General features: G+C 42.1%; 1 protein-coding gene across 3 annotated transcripts; it reads left to right on the top strand.

Moving 5' to 3' along the window:
* The first annotated feature begins 271 nt into the window (after positions 1–271).
* Positions 272–21,794, top strand: znf644b (zinc finger protein 644b). 3 transcript variants are annotated; one of them, XM_029147526.2, is made up of 6 exons: positions 272–416; positions 3,786–3,832; positions 13,563–16,160; positions 16,693–17,226; positions 18,639–18,735; positions 19,884–21,794. In XM_029147526.2, the coding sequence occupies exons 3-6, from the start codon at positions 13,577–13,579 to the stop codon at positions 20,053–20,055; spliced, it is 3,387 nt and encodes a 1,128-aa protein (XP_029003359.1). In that variant the 5' UTR covers positions 272–416; positions 3,786–3,832; positions 13,563–13,576; the 3' UTR covers positions 20,056–21,794. The 3 variants fall into 3 exon arrangements, with proteins under 3 accessions (XP_029003359.1, XP_040926366.1, XP_029003358.1); XM_041070432.1 differs by having other exon boundaries at positions 272–444; positions 19,906–21,794; XM_029147525.2 differs by having other exon boundaries at positions 272–444.
* Positions 21,795–22,183: the final 389 nt, after the last annotated feature.

The following is a 22,183-nucleotide window of genomic DNA, read 5'->3' as shown; positions in this document are numbered from 1 at the left end:
CAAGTTGTGTTTGGTGACTGACAGATAAATATTTTTTGAATTTATTTTATCATTTGAAGGGCAATCGCTGCCAACTTTTTGAAACTCCTACAATACAGTACAGTATGTGTGTCAGAAAAGCATAAAGAATATTTAAGGTTTACTGACTTATTAATTCACTTTCCTTCATGTCTATTATGTTGTGTTGTCCCCCAACTGTGTCGCTTTAAAACAGAAAGCGTGATCAGGAACTAGTGGACATACAGTACAGTACTGGTGGTGGTGGTGGTGGGGTGGTCGGTGAGCAGCTCGGGTGACGCTCCCTCCTCTGGCTCCGCCGTGAACACCTCTCTCCTCCGGACCGGAGCGCAACCTGCGTGATTTTAAAGCAAAATGGCGACAGTGTCACAGTGAGGAAGGACGGATGGCGGTCTCAGGTGCGGTAACACGATGACACAGCCCGAGGTAGGTGTTGGAGTCTGCCGCAAAGCTTTGATGCGGATCCGCTAAACGCGGTGTGCGACGCGCCGCGCCGCGCCGCGCCGCGTCGCGTGGCGTCGCGTGGCGTCGTGCTGTAGGTGGGCGCGAGGCTGCCGAAGCTGCAGTGACGGTACAGTACGGTCAGCGTGCAGGTGTGGAGCCTCGGCTCACCGATGCGGCGCGGAGCCTTGTCCCCCTCCTCCGTCTGAAGCCGACTGTCGCATAGCCTGTCAAAATAAAGTCCCAGTCAGCGCCGAGTTGGATTTAACGGAACGAGGAAACCTTCCCAATGACTTGCATTGACGCGGTCACTGAGACGGAGGTGGACGCAGTCATCAGACCTTGAATGGATGAAGGCTGTTAAATGCCAAGTGGTACAAATTATGATTATGTGTTACCCATCTAAACATGCATCCTTTTAAGTTTTAGCTTGAGTTGCAGATTATTTGTTTTACAGCTACTAACTAAAGGCTTAAGGCCAAAAAGTCACTTTAAGTACTTAATTTAATGTATCTATTGACCAGAGTTCACCTGAGTTTGGAGGACACCAGGGGGATTAAGGACCTGGTTTGGGTCTCACACTCTACTGTGGCTAAATATTTTCATATGACACATATACTGTAGCAGTCACATATTTAAATAGATTGTTAGAGCCTTGAATGCTGCTTTGCCATGTTACATAGAAATAGCAGTCAGAAGCAATGAACTTTTCTAAAATGTTTCATTTTGTCAGGATGATGATGTACTGTATATCAAATTATCTAGACCTGCCTCCACCTCAGAATGAGCCAGAAGGAGACTAGACTAGACCGGCCTATGGATTTACTGTACTGCACTGGAGGTAAACTCTCTGCAAGCCACAACAGCTCTCAGCCTGACGTACTGTACATACAGTATACAGCCCTCACCGTTTGTTGATGAGAAAGTGTCATTTGAGGAACAGACTGTATTTCATGCGAAGATGTGAGGAATATCCAGCCCAGAATGAGTCCCATTTTCAGACCTCTTCTACTTAGGATGTGTCCACTAGACTTATTTATCTTTAGCTTTTAACACACTTCTGTTTTCACCGTTACAACCGACAACATGCTTTGCTTGATAACTGCCTGGATTCAGCAGCAGGTTCTACCGAAGTGTTGAAGACAAGAAAGTTTAATGGAAAGTTTTTGAGGGCGGGTGTGCGAGCGGTCCAGACGAGGGAGTAGGTTTGATTGACAGGAGTGGACCTCATTAGTACATCAGAACAAGTTTTACCCCCCCAGTTTGTGCTATTTTCAGGTTGGTGCTCAGGTCTGCACACAGCCCAAAGACACACAGTAACACACAATAACTAAAGTGCCTCAAAGTTGATTTAGCACAATACTTGCTATCTTAACACTTTTTCTTCAATTCAAACTAACCAATACAGAGCATTGCATCAGATCCATATTGTAACCTGCTGGTCCCCGTGTTAGAGCAGGCTGTAACATCCTGAAAAGATAAAAACAGATAAAAACAGTCACATCTTTTGCTGCCCTGAAAGAAAAGACCTGTATAGAATGAATTGTTGTTGCAGTATACAGTAAGTATATATATTGAAGCAGCAATGCAAATGTTTACTTCAGGTTTAAAAGTAACACCACAGCAAGAAAAAGCGTATATATAAAATTAATGACCCCTTTAACGTCATCCAAAGTAAAAGCATAATGGTACTTTTTATAGTGGTGGGTTTTTAGCTTTACTAAAATTACTTTATATTAGTGTTTAGTATGACTAGTGGTGTATATAGTTGCACTAAACCTGTCTGTATGTGTGTTTCTGTGGGAACAGCCTCTCTGCATCTATGGCTCATCCATAAAAGTGTTTTAGTTTAATGGTTTAAAAGGCAAAACTGTTACTTAGGATCTGTGTCATCATTACTCTTTGTCTTTCTCTGTCTTATACAGTTGCCTATCTTCAAATTATTATTTAATATTTTGGAAATATATATTAGGAATTAATGAGAGGTTTCTATCAACTGGTCAAAAGGAGGAAGTTGACTTGAATGCCTATACAGTAGTATTATACCATCTTTACAGGCTCAAAACAATATTTGATGAAAAATATGGCAGCGTCTTACAAGACCTGTGACAAAACGAGGAGTCTAAACGTTTTCTGTTGGAGACAGTGAGTATTGAACCCTCATTATAAGCTTGGGAATGGAAGCTGGTTTTGTGTGTAGACCTACATACGGTGCAGCAAGTCCATCACTCCCTGCAGGTGTCTAAGGACGAGATTTACATGGCTATAGTAGCTGTTCTCATGCGCCACTGAGAGCAAAGGATTCAACTGCTTAACTAAATAAATCAGGTAGTTGAGGCATGTTATCCACAAATTGATTATATGTCACTTGACAAGGTCAAATGTTTTAACCAAGACGCCTGAAGTCTCTGAATGCGCAGCATAGCAAACAGTTGTGTGTGCGCCGAGAGCCAGGCGGCTGCTTACACAGCTATAAATGAACACACCTGGGACTACTTAAACAGGAGCACACTGGCCTGAATTAGCTGCTCAGCTGAGGAACAGCTGCAGTGAGAGGATATTTTAATAATCAGCTGGGTCTACGAAGAACCTGGAGCTCTGCAGAATGTCAGCCGTTAGAAAAAAACCCAGAAGGAATGTGTTTTACACAATGATGTGTCCATTGGCTCTTAAATTGCAAAGTTAACTTTCTAGCTGTCTAGTTTCTCAATCCAGTTCCTTCGCCATCGATATAAAATATCTTGTGACACTTTTTATTGTCTGAATTATGAATCAAATTCCAGTTGCACGTTCACAATCAAATAATTTTTGCCCATACTTTATGTGTCAATCCTTAAGTCAAACCTAAAGATGTTTACAGTCTTCATTAGACTTTTCAGTCTAATGATTCAAAGACAGTAGTTTGTGAAACAAGCTTTGATACAAAATTGATATAATCAACATTTTGCAGATGATACAGGCAGATTGCTTATTACAATTATTGCTAGCTGTTAGCAGCCTCTCATCCCTGTGTGTTTGCTACATTCAACATGAATACAGTAGCTCATCTCTGCTTTTTTCTAAATATATAATGACGGAATATGGCATTAGAGTAAACCACGCCTTTCCTGATTAGCCTGTGTACAATAAATCACTGCAGGAAGCCTGAACCAAGAAAGCTGAAAGCTTAATTTCGTGTCAATCATCATTCTGTCCCACTTATTTCTTCCATCTGTATATACAGTACATGTAATAAATTTGACTGAGTGCATTGTTCCCGTTGATTCTTTGCTGTACTGCTTGTCACCTTTAACATGTCACATTCATTCATTGTTTCTTTGTTACAGGTGTGGCGTTTAAGGGCGTGGAGAAATTAAGGCCTCAGCGCCGGCTGGTAAATACACTTCATCTTGTTTAAAATGCTGTATGATTATGCAGATGAACTTTCTCAAATCTGACAATCGCGGGTGGTATACATAGAATATTGCGTCTTATTAAAAGTGACATTATCAGCTCATGCTTTGCAATTCAGACAAGAATCACAACAAGGTGACACGCAGCGAAATCGACGCATGTTCATAATTAGTTTCAAATAGCCACTGAACTGAACGTGAATGTGTCTGATCAGGGAAAGTTGAGCTCAAAATGAGTGTTGATTGCATTTTCTCCATAAAGCCTGAAAATGTGTGCGGAGTCTAATATTCACGTTAGTATTCTCATTATTATGATCATAATGGCAGAGCATGAGCCTAAAATGTGACCGAGTGATGAGGTGTTACCGTTCAGAGGCACAGTTGTATGTCTCCTTACCAGCTTAACACCTGAAACTGTAGTTCAGATGTGTGAAATGCTCTGAAACTATAGCTGGGTGTGATTACCAGTCAAATTAAATCTGAGATGTCAGTTACATGTGTCAGTGCCTCCACTCCTACACTTGGCAGGTTGGAGGGAGTGACAAGCTGGCTGTTGATTATTTTCCAGTGTGAAGCAAAATCACTGACACACAAGTCGTGTTTACTATGTGGCGCAGTCTTTGTTTGATTTTCATAAAATCGAAGCCACTCTTGTGAATAATGTTTAAATTCATGCTAATCATTCAAATTCTAGGGTCAGAAACAGCTTTTATAGTTGGTCAGTTCAAAGACAGGAATTTGACATTGCATGTTCTCCGGTCCAGCTATTGGAAAGAGGATGTTTTGGAATAGACTGTATAATTGTGACAGTGTTTATTGATTAATTAGCTGGATGGAAGGTGATAGAAGTAAAGCAACTCCACGTGCAGCCTTTTGTATAAGGAAGTCTCGTGTTCAAGCACCTAATTGGAGTTTGTTAAATTTTAGTCACTGTCAGGGTTTATAAAAAACCTATTTGTGATATTTTGTGTATACTGTGCCACTGCACCCTAATGTCGCCTCTTGCTATTTCAGCACTTATATCAGTTCGTCGTGGTGAACATCCACCGCTGTTGGTGTAGCAAACGGCATGGTGATGAGAAAGTTTTCACGTTCTTAATTTGCAACAGCAGTTCTTGCTCGGGAGGATTCGCACAGACATATTTCTAGGGATGGGAGGGAATTCTGATTCCTCATCTCTGACACAACACGACCCAATTTAACAAAGCACTTTCAACAAGCGAAGACCAGCATCTCTGCCCTGTTCTGCCTCATTTGGGGTATTTTCCATAATTACAATTAACTTCCCCTCATAAAGAATTAGAACCCTCTGTTCTTTGATTCTTCAAGGTCTGGCTGAAGCAGCAGATGTCCACAGTCCAGCCTGCGGCTTCTCGCTACACATCAGGGCTCGTTTTTTTCAGATCCCTTAACGTTCAGGTTATGGACCGTTTCCTCCACTAAGGGGCAGAATATGATCACTGATACTAAAGTCCTCAAAGTCAGAAATGTGCCATTATCATTGTAGGTAGGAAACCACATACATGTAAATGCTTATATTGAAGGAGGAACTACAATAAGTCTGAGAATAAATAATGAATAATTCAATATAAATAATAACAAATAAACAATAATAATAAAAAAGTATAATAACACATCTTTATAATATACACGTATGACTAGGTTTTGTGCTGTTGTGGAATAATTGTTGTTGTGGGTCAAATAATGATGTGTTGAGGGAAGCACTTGGACACTGGACTACTATTGTACAATATGCAAGCAAACAATCCATCCATCCATCCATCCATCCATCCATCCATCCATCCATCCATCCATCCATCCATCCATCCATCCATCCATCCATCCATCCATCCATCCATCCATCCATCCATCCATCAGGGGCAGTATCGCTGGTCTTGCAAACAATCTAAATACAAATTACCAGTGTGAAATCAGAGATGCATTTGTTCCTCAACCACTTGCTGTATAGCAGAATCTGCAAATATGTCAAATCTGGATTGTCTTGTATTAATCTCTCTGTACATTTCACAAGTTCAAACAACCTCCATCTTTGAGGATTTGGATTAGTGAGTTCTATTGCACATGAGCTGTGAGTCAGCTCATAGTTTCTTTGATACAGTACGTACCTAAGGTTGAGCTCAGCACTTCCCTCATTATTTTCCCATTTATTCTCAGAGTTGGATGTGATATTTTAGAGATTTGAGCATGTGGGCCACAGGTTAGGCACAATTATGCTGACAGAGGGCTTTTGGAGACGTTCTCGATGAAGTCTAAAGTACAGGATTATAAATGAAAAAAAAGTTATATAGTGATTAACCTTCTGTTCAGTAGCCTCTGTGATCTCTAGGAGGCGAATCCAGCTGCTGTCAGGTTTATTTTTCTACTCTGGTTACTGACCTTCAAAATGGTTCATCAAGATGTTTCTTCTTCTTCTCCTTATCGTTTTCATGCATTTGTTTGTCATTTCAGTTAGTTTAAATGCTTCCTTAAACTGCACAGCTCCCCTGCGTTCAGTGGGAAGGCATTTCAAATTCATTTGCAAAGTGAAACATTTGCAAATAAACACAAAGAAATACATGAACAACCAAGAAGTAAGCAATCTAAAATGTGAAATCTATTCTGAAAGATATTCCTTAACTGCTGTAGATTATAACATGGAGATTGGCGAAACTCTGTGGGGTAATGTCTATCTATCATCTCAGACTTGTTTTTGCCAACTTTGATGAAATTCTGTGAACAAAAACCACTGTTAATAATATAGGTAGAAACAAGAAAACCTCAAATGTTGCAATGTAGCATTTAATTAATTTAATTAATGTATGCTGAGATTTTCTACGTATCATGTAAAGACACTATGAATAAAATATAACATCATTAATTGTCATTGATATTGTCTTCAAATGGTAATCTAACCCCTATTCCTATTTATTTCTTTCATTCGGATTACCGCTGCACAAAGCAGCCTTCATAACAATGCTGGTTCCTTCCACACCCCTCGAAGAACGGACATTTTTGAGCCCCTTTGATTTGGCCTGATTTGTTTTGATGTGAAGAGTGAGCGGTTTTTAAAATCTCCTTAACTCCCCAGGCCTGGCCCAGCCTCCCACAGGGCTAATGACCGTAGACTGGCCTGTGCTGAATAATACAGATGCTTGCAAGGTGGAAATGAGGAGGAGGGCAACGGGGTTAGACACGGGCCCTGCTTTTACAGTACACCTCCATTGATAAGATTGTATTAATTGGTATGAATAGAGAGGCTTTTCTCCCTGTTCTTGTATACATTTACCATTATACTCATTAGCTCCCCGTTCCCTCCCAGCGAGTTTCTCCTTCACATCCCCTGGGGTCTCCTGGGAGGCAATTTGCATCTCTCCATGGTGTCTCTCTGGGGTTATTGAGGAAATATTAGCCCCTTTTCTTCTGTGGCCGACCCTTTGATTTATTTGGAGCCGGAGCTGATAGAGTGGCACTCACATGTTAATGACTGGCGCTGGTACAGACCCCTGGTGCAAGAGGATTCATTGATCGGGGTTGAAAAGGTGCAATTGACAAGCAGCACTGAATAATCGCCTTACATGCGTCTGTGCCTGTGTGTGTGTGTGTGTGTGTGTGTGTGTGTGTGTGTGTGTGTGTGTGTGTGTGTGTGTGTGTGTGTGTGTGTGTGTGTGTGTGTGTGTGTGTGTGGACCTTGGGAAATGACAAGGGAATCCCAGTGCTGTCAAGGTTACAGCGCTGAAGCTGTCCACTGTTCCTGATAGAGTTAGATAAATAGGCTTTTGTTGGACTCTGAATTTCTGACTTCTTGACAGCTGCAGTTTTGGCTTTTTTTTCTTCAGAGACTTTGCTCCTTCTTTGTTCTCCATCAGCTCTGCTGCTCATGTCATCACCGTGACCCCGTGTGATCACAGCGCTGCTTATTTTAGCCACTTCTAGGTCTCTGAGCCCGACCACAGGCCGCAAACGACGCACTTGATCCACTTTCTGTTTGCAGCAGTTCATCCTGCGCTAATAATAGAACTCAAGGTGACTACTGGGGACTCACTTTAATTGCTAAAACTGACTGCGAGGCCCCTGCTCCCTGTGTTTCCCTGCTGCGGCGCACCCAGATTATGTTTTAAAGAAAGATAATGAGAGATTTCATCCTAATACGTGCAATGCTTGACATGTCTCTGAATTTAAGCTCACTGATGCCTGCTCTGCGATGTGGAGCCTGTCCTCAATTTGGAGAGCAGTTTGACACCGACTCCCTTTCATCTGAATGGTCACATGTCTACAGCAAAGCGGCAGCAACAAAGTTTGATATATGTATATATTTATTTATATATGTGTGTTTCATTTTCTTCCCCTCCTAACAGAAGTGGAAGGAATCTGAGCATGTCTAATCATAGCAGCAACTTTTTGGGTTGCTTATGCTTTCAGTTATATGGTAATAATAACATTTAATAAAAGTCAACATCCTAACTGCCACTAAATAAAAATACCCAGCGCTGCAATTGCTGCATCTTCTCTGCATACTTAAAAGAGATTAGAGGTTATGTATATCAATTGCGCAGCTCATGCATATTGCTACGAAGGAGGCATGTAGGAAATGGAAATGTGCCATTTCAACGAGCCGGCGCCGCTTGCCAAAAGCAGGCGAGAGGGTAGTGCTGGTGGTGATGGTCGGGTTTGTTTTCCTCTCAGTGTCGGGAGATGAGAAGTCATGTATCTAAACAGAGTAGATATGATGTTTATGAGAGCCATCTGCTTGGCAGCTCTCCTGTGCCCACTGCCCTCCTCAACGTGAGAGAAGCCTCATTAAAATGGTCACATGCCTGAGAAATCTCTAAGTGCTGCGATTTTTTTCTTCTTCTTCCCCCTTTTTAAAAAGAGTAGAGTTTAAAACTAACAAAGCCCTGGGAAATCCCCATCAGACATCCCTCCCTTAATCCATTTAATTTTGAAAGGTATTGTTTAAAGCTTTAAAGTTTATATCGTTTAATCCCCCTCCAACACTACGGGCAGCAAATGAGGCCGTGTCAGCAGCTTGAACAGATATAATCTACTCCACACAACAGAAAATCCTCCTTCAAGACAAGGTTGCATGGGTTTCCTGTGAACTCGCTGTTTGATGTTTCTACCTGCTATTGAACATGACTTCTGTCTTAACCCAACTGTCACTCGCTCCCTGTCCCCTTTTATCACTCCCAATGTTCTTGCTTCACCTTTTTTCATCAGTAAATCTACCATCACAGCTTTTTCACTCATTCCTCCTCGTCATGGGAGGGGTGCAGGGAGAGGTTTGCTGTGGCCCGGTTCAGAGGGTCTGGAGCGTTGAACCTTAGCTAAAGAACCAGAGTGTTTATGGTTTGTGAGAGTCTTACCTGCAGTTAGTGCTTTCTGCCAGTTTGGCCCTCTTTTTTTCTGCTAGTCTCTTTCTAGTTCTTGCATCTCTACAAAATGTACGAGGCTTTCTTGTAATGTCTATTTATTACACCTTCCTCCCCGTATAGCACAACAGCTTATATACTACGTCCGCTTAATTAAAACAAAAGACTGACGGCATTAATTACACCCAACGGTGTAGGTCCACTAAATATGAAGCTTCAGCTGGAGGCTGAACGTGGAAGCAGCTTGTGTGCGGTTTATTTTTAATGCTACAATAAGCTACTGTAAGATATGAGAAAGTATCGCAACACTTGAGTTCACTGGAGCGGGCACATGTGGACCAGCCCACCACAGCACACAGAAAGCTGCCGTGGTAGACCAAGCCGAAATGCACCAAGTCTGTGTTAGAGCGGCTGGAACGCAGCTATGGTCCAAGGTTTTAAGGAAATAGCAGTTTATTGTTTTGATTTTTGGCCAGTCAAGTCCTGTCTACATACGCCTGGCTAAGATGAGCTGCTGGCTGTAGTTTCATATTTAATACACAGACTTGAGCTTTGCCATATGATAACCCATCTCTTGGCAAAGTATAAGACTAAAGTATGTAGTATATACATATATATATATATATATATATATATATATATATATATATATATATATATATATATATATATATATATATATATATATATATATATATATATATGATTAGATGTCTAATCTATTCTTTGAAGTAACCACTTCTACTTTGAGAGTTATTTCTTAACTCTCCCTGAAATACACTGATTCTCCTGTTATTAAAATGCACATTAGCATTTATATCTTTCCTACTATACGGAGCCACCTATGGTACCTATAGCGCTCATACTTTTTTTTTGGTGTATTATTTCACTCCTATAGCTCCAGCATGAATTTTCACTCAAGCAGTAAATTACATTGTTTAGGTATCAAAGGGCTTTGTGTAATTACATTTGCGCAATTCAAGATGACAGGGCTGATAGTGTCTGCACAAGATGCTGGCATACATAATCACATTCACAATCCCATTAGGGAGAATGGAGGCCATTATTATGGAAATGACCTTTGGGTGACTAGATTTCGTTGGGATAAGAGTGTACGTAATCCAGACAAAGACCGCGTCTGAAGCTGTGCTCTCTGTCTTCTCCTGTGCAAGTGAAAGAAATGTCTGTTTTATACTGTGAATCTTTTTTTAAGCTTCACGTTCTTCTGCTCAATAAGCCAGTTAGTCACATGGGAGGGTGACATTTGACTTGTAGTGTCCTACTAATTACTGCTTTTCTGCTGTTTGAGAGTTGGGTAGTAACTGCAGGGCTAAGATGTTTTTTATCTTCACTATCTTCACTGTAGTCACCTCAGGATTACTGGAGTGTCAAGCAGAATCTCATTGTGTTTGTTTTGAGCCACACTTTGAAACTCTCACTCTAAAGAGGCCGCTTCATAAATTCACGTTGTGTCAAATAAATCAATAGATCCCATTAGCTTAGGAAGTTGTGTAGTGCTGCACTTGAGGGACTGTTCCCTCTTGTTTTGACATCTCCTCAGCAAAGGCAATGGCAGAGGAATAGAATGTTTGCCGTTGATCTGTACAGACAGCTCCAGCAGTTGAAATCGTTTGGCTGACTGGTCCCAGTTGGTCTCCAGCACCGTCTCCATGGTGCTGCCAGCCCGGGTCTTCAGCTAAACAAATTTGCTTAGACGTTCACACTCGTAAAGCCTGCGGGGCCAAACTGCTCAATCAGTGTGTTGTCCTGCTGCAATTAAACTTTTGTTCCTGGAAAATGTGACTGTGAGTGTTTGTTCATGGATCACAGGGAGCATCTATTGGGATGGCTAACAGGAGCAGCTAACAATTGCCTCTACCTTCTATAACTGTGGATTGTTTTTTTGTTTTTTTTAATATCAATATCTAGACATCATCAGAAATGGTGAAAAGCACCTGTCAAACATTTCCCAAGCTCAAAGTGACAGCTTCAAATGTCTTGTTTGTCCAAAGCCCAGAGTCTCTTACTGGACCCTTGTAGCTGCAATGGCCTTGAAATGTGGAAAAGAACATTGCATTGACAGGTCTTACAATAACACTTGACCCCTAAACTCATGCCACTCCGGTTGTTGACTCTAGTTTAAATTTTCTCATTTGCACAAGCTTTTTTACATTGCCAAGAAAACCATGTAGTGTTGTATCCCAACCTGCACAGCTACAAAAAATAAGTCAGGAAATCAAAAATCCAGGAGAATGTTATAGCATTTTCTTGTAATTAAATTGTGCAGCGTGGAGAATGGCAGGAAGATGAAAAAGAATAGGGCATGACATGAGCTGAAGTTGTGAGCCAGACTCAAAGCCTCACTGATGTAAATACATGGCACGCTTCCCAGCCCACCGACTATGAGAGCCCGCTGCAGGAGAGCACTTCCAACTCGCGCTCTGGGTCGACGTCACTGTTAATAAAGTAAAAATTAAACCCTTTATTGTTGTGATTTTCCACTTTGTTGGGTACCACCCAGATAAACATCCCTGTGATACATCCCATCCACAGTAGCTTATAATATTCACCATGTCATACATGCTGGTGTTTTTCCACTCCACTGACTTGAGGTGTAAGAGGTGGGCAGATGTGTATGTGTAAAGGAACTGTCTGTGTACTGTATATCATACGGTACATCAGCCTACCAACATGTGGCACATGCCAATTAAACAACAGAAGAATTAACACCTTTTCAACAGCATCAACAAAAATATTACACGATTTTAAAGGTATTAAATTCCAATAAATAGCTTGACAGAATTTATCAAACTTTCATCCTGCTAATAAGTTATTGATGTAATAATGTGTTGCTGGTTGTTTCTAATATTTTATCCACTCGAGGTAAATTATTTCCAATTCTCCCCTATAGGCTGCAGAATTGACATGCGCAGCACAGTGCTGCCTTATAATAATTTATTGCATCTTAGGTCCTCTTAAATCCTAATTGGGTTGAGGAAATCTCAATACGTAGCAAAAAGACATTTTAACTTCTAGTTTGAGTCTTCAGAATGTGATAGTGAAGATACCTTTAAGTCTCATTTGCCAAAGTGAAAATTCAGAGTAAAAAAAAAAATAGTATATGATCATATCATCTTGACTGTATTAAAGCTCTGTCTGTAAACAGCTTCAGGCCTGGTAAGGTCAGCCTTACAACATTTACAATATAAAGCAATCAAGATGTTTTAAAATGATGTGCGTGATGTACACACACACGAACAGAAAGAGAGAGATGGGCGAGTCGCATGCGCTAACTGCTAATGAGGCTTGCACATTTTGAACCAAAGCATTTTGATGGCTTCGCCACCCCGCCGTTTGGGGGTAACATCGAAGTTTGCTTTAAATTTAGAGCGTCTGTTCCCTCTTCGAACCTCTCACACCACAACAGATGGGGAAAATATGGAGCTTGGAAGGTTTTACCTCTGAGGTGGTAACAGTGAAGCCACTCATTAACACTGAATTTACCACTTCGTTAGCAATGCTGCTTCCTGTAGAGAGCGACCAGCCCTGGATGTCAAATCCACAGAGCTTTCATCCTAAACGAATCCAGCTTTGGACAGCACAGTGTAATCTGTGATAAAATGTACACATACGCATTTAAAATTTCTACTGTTCACTTTGTTGTTCCAATAAATTAATTGAGTTCAACTGTGACTTCAATAAAACCTTTCTTTGAAAGATTACTGCGCTCGTCCATGTGTATGTGCAAAAGTGATGTTTTCTTTGTGTGGGTCTGTGTTTGTGTTTTAGACAGATTGTCTGGCTGCCAATTTGTCAGGATTCAAGTAACAACAGTCTCATGCTGGGATCTGTTTTGGCACCATCACAGAGTGATAAGACGCAATATGATCTCATTGGAGGTGTACTTTGTTCCCATGGAAATTGGTCAATTTTAGCAGACGACTGAGAACTTTGGGTGGAGAAGCAGGAAGGTTGTATCCCAGAGGTACGCTCACGTAATTAAGCATCCTCGCCAGGGTATTCAGGGCTAACAGCAGGGTTTGTTATGAATAGAGGTGGCGAAAGAGGGTGTTGGGGAATCATAATGCGGCACAGAATAATACCACGCTCATTTTGGGAAGCTGTGGGAATAGCCCAAAAACTATTTTTTAACAGAACCACACTGTCAGTGTGAATGAAAAAAAAAATTATTATAACTGCTGTGTTTCATTTTTTTAATTTACAGGTCCCTGTTTCCCTTAGATGGTTTAATACTGCCCTTGCATGCCTTATCTGGCTAATGCTTGAAATCATTAGAAGAATTCACTACAGCTAATAATTCATGATATTTTTAATATTTCAGAAAGTATTGGCGCTATGTCGGATCTGAAGCTAAAGACACATGAGGACAAAGACAGAGAAATTGTGTCTGACAGCCCAGGTCGTATTCAGGAGCCATTACAGAGTCACACATTCTCCCTGAAGAACAATGCTGCAGGTCTGTCCTCAGATGAACACGAAAACCCTTTAAATGGAACCCAGCCGAATCCATTTGTATACAGCAGTGTCCCCGCTGTTCCCCATGCAGGCAATTCATTGCCTTCAGGAGCACTTGTTAATGGACCTGGTTCACACCCCACCTCAGAGGTACACTGTGTCCTGAACAAAGGCACTGTTTTATCCAACAATGTCCTGGATGCCGCGTGGCAGGCGGAGAAGGACACAAGCCTCGAGGTGTTACGACCACCTAGTGAGCTTCAATCAGACGCTTGGAAGAACACAGCGGGCCCCGCTGTAAAAACACCGGCCACACAGCCAGGTGTCAACGCGCCACTGTCTCACTTGGAGGAGAATGAGTCTAAACTGGCCTATTCCACACTGTCAGGTGAAAGTGCGGAGCGAATGCACCTCAGCCAACCTCAGAGGAAACGGACAATAAAAACAACATCTCGACAGGGCGTAGGATGGTCAGAACGCTCCTCGCGTGATTATCAGGATGCTGAAGTAATCAGATGGGATTCAGCAGGCGAGGATGTGTTGCACGGTGACAGTGGGCTGGAGACCGAAGGGAGGCACCAAAGATCCAATGCACTCATGGAAAACACGCCAGGCTGTGTTGAAAAGGTTAAAAGCAACTTAAATCACCTAAATGCACTTTTCTGCACTGGTAATGATGATGAAACTGTTGATGCCGCCAACAGAGAGAGTTCTTTGGGTCCACAGGCTGATCTGAAGCATTCTGTTGCGCTGTTCAAACACCTCTCTAGGAACAATGTGTCCGCTGCACACAAAGGCCTTCATGAGCCGAATGGCCCCGAAGACGAAGACAGCGTTGGTCCAAAAGTGGAAGCGACGGAGCCACCGCTTCTCTTCTCCTGCACAACATGCCGTGTTCAGTTCAAGGACAAAAGACATATGATGCACCATTTAAGCAGGCATTATCAGCTGAACAGTAGGAGAGAGTCCCAGCCCTTTACCTGCAGGGAATGTGGGCGTTTGTTCTGTGATAGCTACTCCCTTTCCAAGCACATTATTATTCACCGAGACAGGCTGCAAAGACGTACATGTAGCAGTGGTCGTAGAGCCGGTGCCACCGCGCTGCAGCGTCCGCAGTACGTCAATGGCTGCAACTGCTCCAAGATATTAGTCCAGCATGCAAAAACACACGATAATCTGAAGCACTACTACTTCTGCGAGGAGTGTAATTACGTTACACTGACGCAGGAGGCACTTGAAGCGCACTTCCGTTTGGCACACCTCGGCGCACAGCCGCCTCAGCCCAGAAGGATGACTCAAGCTAATGATGCAGAGGCTCCATTCGAATGCAATGTGGACTTCCTAACTGGCACAGACAGACTAGCACTGGAGAGGCATCCAGGCTGCGGCGATTATAAAACGCCTTCTGACCAAATCAAAACTCCTGGACCAGTTAAACCAGTGCCAACTTTCGAGAAGGCGGCTTCATTCCCCATCAGCTGCAGCAAAAACAGGGTCACGTGCGTCCAAGAGGACAGAACTGCGAATCCTCCTCAGTTTCGGTGCCACGTTGGCTGCACCAAAAACACAGCGCTGCCGTCTTTGTGGAAGATCGACAAGCATCGAAAATTACTCCTGCAACCCGCAGAAAAATTAGACGAGGCAACCGATCTCACCTGTGTGGAAGAAGACGCTGCGAACAATGGCTGCGGGGCTTTTGGCAGCCCAAAGCAGGCAAACCGTGCTCCAACCACAGGTTTTCTACTATCAGCTAGAAGTCTTAAATTAGACCAGATGTTCTTTCGGGCTAGCAAGAACGACCCTGCCAGCGAGACTTTACGAGTGCAAGGAAAGCAGCGTTCGCCATCAATGAATAAAGTGTCAACACCTCTGCGTAACACTATTGACAGTGTGAATGCTAATATATTGCCAAAGCACAGAAAGAGGCTTAAGAAAGAGTCTGCAGTTAGGGAGTTAGAGAAAGGCTATGGGGGCAGCAGCAACTTCAGTAAGGACACCAGTGAAGCTACAGGCAGCGTCTTGGAGAGCATCAAGAATGAAAGGAATCACTTTGCTCGAGGGTATCACAGAGAGAGGCAGAGGTTTGCAGGGAAAGACCAAAGCCCACATGCACTCAAGGATGAAGACGATGGAGATGAAGACTGCAGTGACATAGAGCAACTCATAATCAAGGAGGAGTACATTGAAGCAACAGTGTGCGAGGATTCCCCGGACCCCCCTCGCACGTCCACAAGTGACAGCTTTGAAGTTCTCACCACGCGAGCTGTGGAACACAAGCCCTGTCCGTACTGCCCCGCAGTCTTCAAGTCCGGGGTGGGTCTGTCTAATCATGTGCGAGGACACCTCCATCGCGTGGGCCTGTCCTACAACGCTCGGCACCTGGTCTCGCCGAAGCAAGTGGCTTTGGGGGACCATCAGCCACGGACCCGAAGGGGGATGTGTGGTGCAACCAGAGTGAGAAAAGGTACGCTAACATGGAGCCCAGAGATTTGTCTGCATACACTTGAGTAGTTAGCTACTTACAGTATACTGTAGGTTTGCTAGACCCTTCAGCACATCAGACCTTTAGATTTTGAACCAAAGTGATTTGATGTATGCAGCTCTGCTCTGTTTTCCCTCAAAGAAACAGGCAACGTCTGTTTGCTACGACATAAAAGCATCCACACGCTTATCCTGGACATGGGACAACATTTAAACATGAAACGCTATAACTGGGGCCTGATCACTCTCCAAATCCGTGTTTAAGGTCAAAGGTCACTTTGCTCTTCACCCTCATCACAACATCATACATAATGTATAGGCAGAAATATTGCATTATTATTATTATACTGCTAAACAATCATTATACTTTCAATTATACTGATCAGTTGTTTGAGTTTCTATAGAGATTTTTTTTTTTAATTGCAGTAATTTAACATTTAACATAATGTAAGGTTACAAGTCAAATGCATACATACTGTATCACATGATGAACTATTACTAACTTTATGTTACAGTTGTCAAGCCAGAGGACCAGAGAGAGTACCCCTGCCCCCTGTGTCGCCTTTGGTTTGATACTAAAACCGGCCTCTCCAACCATGTGAGGGGACACCTGAAGCGAATAGGTGGAAGTGTGACCGGCACCGCTAAGTCCCCGCTGGGCCTCATAAACGAACTGCTGCGGGACGAGAGTAAAGCGAATCAGACCATCCTTCAGAGTCCGTTCCCTCCGTGTCTCTTGGTGTCTCAGAGGTTTATCAGCAGCAACGGCTACTTCCAGGTCCATGCTGGAGTCCCAGTAAAAGCTCAGTTTGGGCTCGGGAATCCGTATCCCGTATTTGACAGCTTTGCATCGAAGCAGGAGGCAGAGGCCATTTCAGAGAGGCGGAGGCTACAGGTAGAAGCACAAACATGCCCCAAGGCCTCTTCAAGCACTTTAGTTGAACTTCTCAAGATGAGACAGGGCTGCGTGGAGCTCACAGCAACCAGCAACCAACGCAGGAAAGTCTGTGATATGACCAAAGAGTACAGGGAGGAGAATAAAATGGGAGGTGAGGAACAAAACTGGACCCGTGGTACAGTCTGTGGTGGTTCAGACCATCCCATCATAATCATAGTTGATTTTTGCATGTTTTAGCCCATTATTCATATCTTTCTAAAGCTTATGAGGTGATCTTCTACTTTTTCTGTTTCATTGGTTACTGTTTCTTTGGTTATGATTTTATATGATCTTATTCCTTCGTGAGCAGAGAAGAATCTTATACGGTAAAAACTGCGTGTTTTGGGGCATTAGCTGAAACAAAGCACGACGTGAAGACACATCATGTGCAGGTTCTTTTAACCAAACCAAAAGTTCACGTGAGCCCTGAGGAAATAATTACAATAATTGTTCATAATTCTGCTTCTAGTTCATGGTTATCTGTGTGTCCTACAAGACCAACCTCCTGTCACCTGTCACACAAGTTTTATCTGAGAGTTAGAGCTAAAATTGTATTGGCAGGCTTTCATAGATTTCCAGGAGAGAAAATTAGGTTTGATCTAAATGAGTATTGCAGTATTGCATCACAGAATCTGTACATAACCTCCATGCCGCAGAATCTTAATGACGCAGCAATCATTCATGCTTTTGAAGCTCACATTAAACGACGATGAGGCCCCTTGATGCTGAGTTGTGAGGCCACCGTCCTTGTTTACACTATTGTGTTTAATGTCTGCCCAAAGCAGCCTCTCAGTAAAGTTCCAAGAAAGACGCTGCCAAACCTTTACATTTGAATTATTCTTTGTGGGGTCTCTCTTCAAATACACCACCACAATGTTCACGCTAATAACACTGTGATTGTGCACTTTTTCATTTCTATTGTGTTGTTGACAATTTAGAACATTTAACACATTGTGAGCTTTGATTGATATTTATTATTCAACATTAATAATTTTTATTCTGATAGATCTTCAGAGATGAAACACCTGCACATTCCACAGAGTATATATTAACAATTGCTCAGATGCATCATTGCCAGTTTGTCTGTCATAGGACTAACATCTGTGATTTTCCTCATGTCGTTATGAATCATCTGTGACTCTCATGAGGTGGTGTACCGTATGTGAAAATAGCCCCCCTGAAGACACAAGATTGTGTTAAACTTTACCAGCAACACTTTCAAACAGGAGAGTGCAAATCAGATGCTGCAAATGAAAAAAAAGGTGGAAGAAGACTTTAGATCGCGCTGGGACTCACAGTTTTGCTTCATAATAAAATTACAGCATGAACCCAAAACCTTTCCTCATGAAACACCAACCGACTTAGCATTATCAGCAATTTACCAGTTCGTAATCTGTAACTACGCTAAAGAATGTTGACCATGCATCACTTTCGTTCGGGAGTCTGGAAAGATTAGAATACATTTTGGGCTTTGTGATCTTTATTTATATCACATATTCTGTGATAACAAGTTTTGTTTTTCAGGCTACGATTATAAACGAAAGAAACCAAGACCAGGGCCTGGGCTTAAGCAGAGGATTCTCCCCTCCTTGAATGCTGAGATATACACACTCACCTGCAGGTAAAGTCATAAAAGGTAAAGTCTTACTCATTGTTACACAGGTGGAATTGGAAGGTCCAACAGTCTGTCAACAAAGCTGGTGCAAAGTCTTTGTCTGGAAAGTATAAAAGCAAAGTTTCAATCAGATGCTCTGCCTAAAAGAATTCAGCCACAGGACAACAGGTGCACCTTGAGGCATTGACAGAGTGACAGGCATGTGATGTCCAGCAGGATGGTCATCACGGCCCATGTCCTGCACCTGCAGAAGTTTTAATATGTCTTCTGGATGGGGGATTAGGTCATTTCTACAGATCATGTAACGATTGTGTTAAAAAGCATGTTTAACACATACACTATACATAGAGGCCGTCCCCTGTGGTGCCTCTTTACAGCTTATAACTAATATTCAGCACTAAATAGTGAATGAATCTGGGTATTTTACCAATTTGGAAATTAAAAGATGCGAAATGGGAACGGTCCCACATTGAGTTGTGAGGAGTAAGTGTCTGACCTCATCTGGGCTCCACTCTTGACCTGTACAGCCCAACCCCCATCTTTGTATGTCTCCTCTGAGAGAGAGACCATTAAGCCTGTAAGGCTTGACTTGGAAATTTTTATTTTGCCAGCAAGTATACGTAAGTTATTAGTGCATATGAAGGACATCTTGTTAAATAGGAGTTCCATGACCACTTAGCACAAATCCATTGTGTTGAATTTTGCATCTTATATTCACCTCCGATGTGAGCCAGATGGCGCGCCATATGCAACGAGAGGAGAGCGGGCCTGCTCTTTGTCAGGCTGCATTCAGTTGTTGTGGGAGGCGCTGATCAGGTGTTTGCTCCAAACCTGCTTGGGAGACCACTAAATTGGCTTAACTGTGAAAAGGGAGAGACAACTGTCAAGACTCAGTCCAGTCTGTGCTCAACTGCCTTAAATTAAATAGTGCTTGCCACACTAGTGGTGTATAAAACTGTTGACAGACTAACACATTAGCCTTTACTGGCCCATTTTTGCAGAAGCTGCCACCTATTCAGGAGAGAATTCCCTGCCTGATCCTCTCATATATGAATAAGTCAGGGTTTTCCAACACGCACCTACAATAAGAAGCTCTACACGCCCCTCTAACCTTCACTTACATATATTGTATGAGCTTTTCTTTCTAATTGCAGATTCTGTGACTTGGTCTTCCAGGGACCTCTGTCTGTCCAAGAGGATTGGATCAAGCATTTACAGAGGCACCTCCTGCACACCAGCGTGCCCCACTCAGGGACAGGAATGGTGGAGGTTTTGGGTCTTCATCATAAAATAGAGATAAGCATGTCTCATGATGACCCAGATTAGGTGAAAGGTGGAGAAACATCAGGTGCCTCCTCAACAAGAACTGTTTCCCCTGTACTGTACGGACTGTAGCAGGTAGAATGTGACAATACAACAATTGAATACAGTATATTATTAATATTGTATTCATTAGCAAACACTTTGCCTTAAGAGCTTAATATTACAGTTTATACACTTTATCTTTTCCCAGTGCGATTGTATAGACAGCAGATTAGGCACAACTGCATCGTCACAGTGGGAGTGTAAAAGCAACAAAAGCAAAAGGCTTCACAGAAATGTATTTATTAAAAAAGCATGATTGACATTGATAAACTAAAAGTGCCTTGTTATTATGACAAAGCATTTGGTTTGGTGTAGGCAGAAAATATTTCACAGTGAAAACATCTAAATATTTAACTGTCTTGTGAAAATGTCATCTAGCAAGCAACATGAACTTGAACATGTGACTTGAGTTTCAGGGCCAATTTATAATCCTGTTGTTAGCTCGTTAAGCGGTGAACACGAGGCCGCTGCTGCTTTGTGGATGCTCTGTAGAATTCACCTCCCTGTGTCTGTAACAGAGACAAAATCTGTATTAATCAAAGTCCCAGTCGAGATGCACATTATGCTGGGACAACTCGTTCTGTCACTGCTTGTTCCTCTGCTCGACTTTAATCCACCTGTGTCAATTTTTCAAAGTATAACTTTCATTATAGCCGTGATATCAAAGTATGTATATGATGAGAAAGTTAGAAGTGACACAAGGTCTAAATGTGTCAACTTTGAGTTCCTGGGCCCAAAATGTGAGAATATTTGTAATTACTGCTCATTCAGTGGTAGGTTAAGGTTGGTTCAGACACAAAATGCACAACACACTACATATTGTGTTTTTCTAAGGTAGCAGAAGCATTTAGACAGGGTCATGGGCTGTGCAATGATTGCACATCTTTATTATTTACCTTTTAATTACTAATACTGAGCAGAATCCCAGAGCACATCGTACAATAACTAAATATATTACTGCATACTGTAACATATCTATAAAGTGCATATACATTTGTATTTGTCAAAGCTATTATTGCAATTTAAAAACAGGCCATGATTCAAAGAAGCTTTAATGTGTGACCAGGTAGCACTAATAGTTAAGTAGTTTATGCATTTAGCGAATTTCAAATTGTAAACCTGTATTTTACTTATTTGTACTCAGGCTTGATGTTTTATATCACTGTAGCACTGGACAGGTTTTAGTTCCACTGTTGCAGGTTTAGGTGTGGTTGGTTGGGTGGTTGTGTAGAAGTCAGTGACATGAAACAGTTCGCATGGTTTAAACAGCCAACTGTACACTTGTTAGCGCTGCTGAAACAGCTTGTAGAGTTAGGTTTTCACCTCCACGAATGGCCGTGATTGAGGCTTGGAGGTGCTGATTATTATGAGTAAAATCGAGTTAGCATTAGTTGTGCTAGTACAAAATGTCCTTTTTCTCATATTAGCTTACAATAGACACACGTTAGCTGTAAAGAACAACGTGTCCTGTCATTTACGATAAAGGTATTCTGGAAAGGCCTCTCCAACGGCCTCTGTACTACAGGACGGATAAGTATAATAAGTCAAGCGTCTGAGTGGTCATCTGGGCACCTGATTTATGCTTCAGCAGAGTCTTGTTTTTATTGTTCCACAGCTGACAGTTTAATTATATTTAACCTAGAATACAGATGTGTCATACAGTACAAGTGCAAACTAAAGGAAACCCAACTAAACAATGATGACGTGTGAAATCATTTACATTCACCTTTTGTTCACAGCTAAACCTTTTGGTAATGGTTCATCATCTCTACATATCAGCCCACTTCTTCTTAAAGAACAGTTCAGCTCCTTGCCTCCTTCAGCTCCTTCCATAGTAAACATGTAGGACTGAGGTCAGGCCTTTCATCCAACTCTTATGAGACATGTATTCTGCTTTAACTATAACAGCATAACAGACCGTAACATACAGTACCTTGACTGTAGTATAATTCATTGATAAGTAATGTCAGGCCATCCTTGTCCAGATGCAGCAGAGCAGGCCCACATTACTGCCTTCATTCATGCCTGACTCAAACAATGGTCATCCAGACTCTCCAACAGAGATGATTTTGATGAAGACCAGCAACCC

This window comes from Betta splendens, chromosome 4 (assembly GCF_900634795.4).
Source record: "Betta splendens chromosome 4, fBetSpl5.4, whole genome shotgun sequence".
Lineage (NCBI taxonomy): Eukaryota > Metazoa > Chordata > Actinopteri > Anabantiformes > Osphronemidae > Betta > Betta splendens.
This window is presented reverse-complemented; position numbering and strand designations above follow the sequence as displayed.

Bases quoted from the DNA above. Each gene is read 5' to 3' on its own strand.
- znf644b (XM_029147526.2), top strand. From the start codon at position 13,577: ATGTCGGATCTGAAGCTAAAGACACATGAGGACAAAGACAGAGAAATT. The intron at 16,161-16,692 runs GTACGCTAACAT...TTTATGTTACAG, and splicing joins TGCAACCAGAGTGAGAAAAG to TTGTCAAGCCAGAGGACCAG. The intron at 18,736-19,883 runs GTAAAGTCATAA...TTCTAATTGCAG, and splicing joins ATATACACACTCACCTGCAG to ATTCTGTGACTTGGTCTTCC.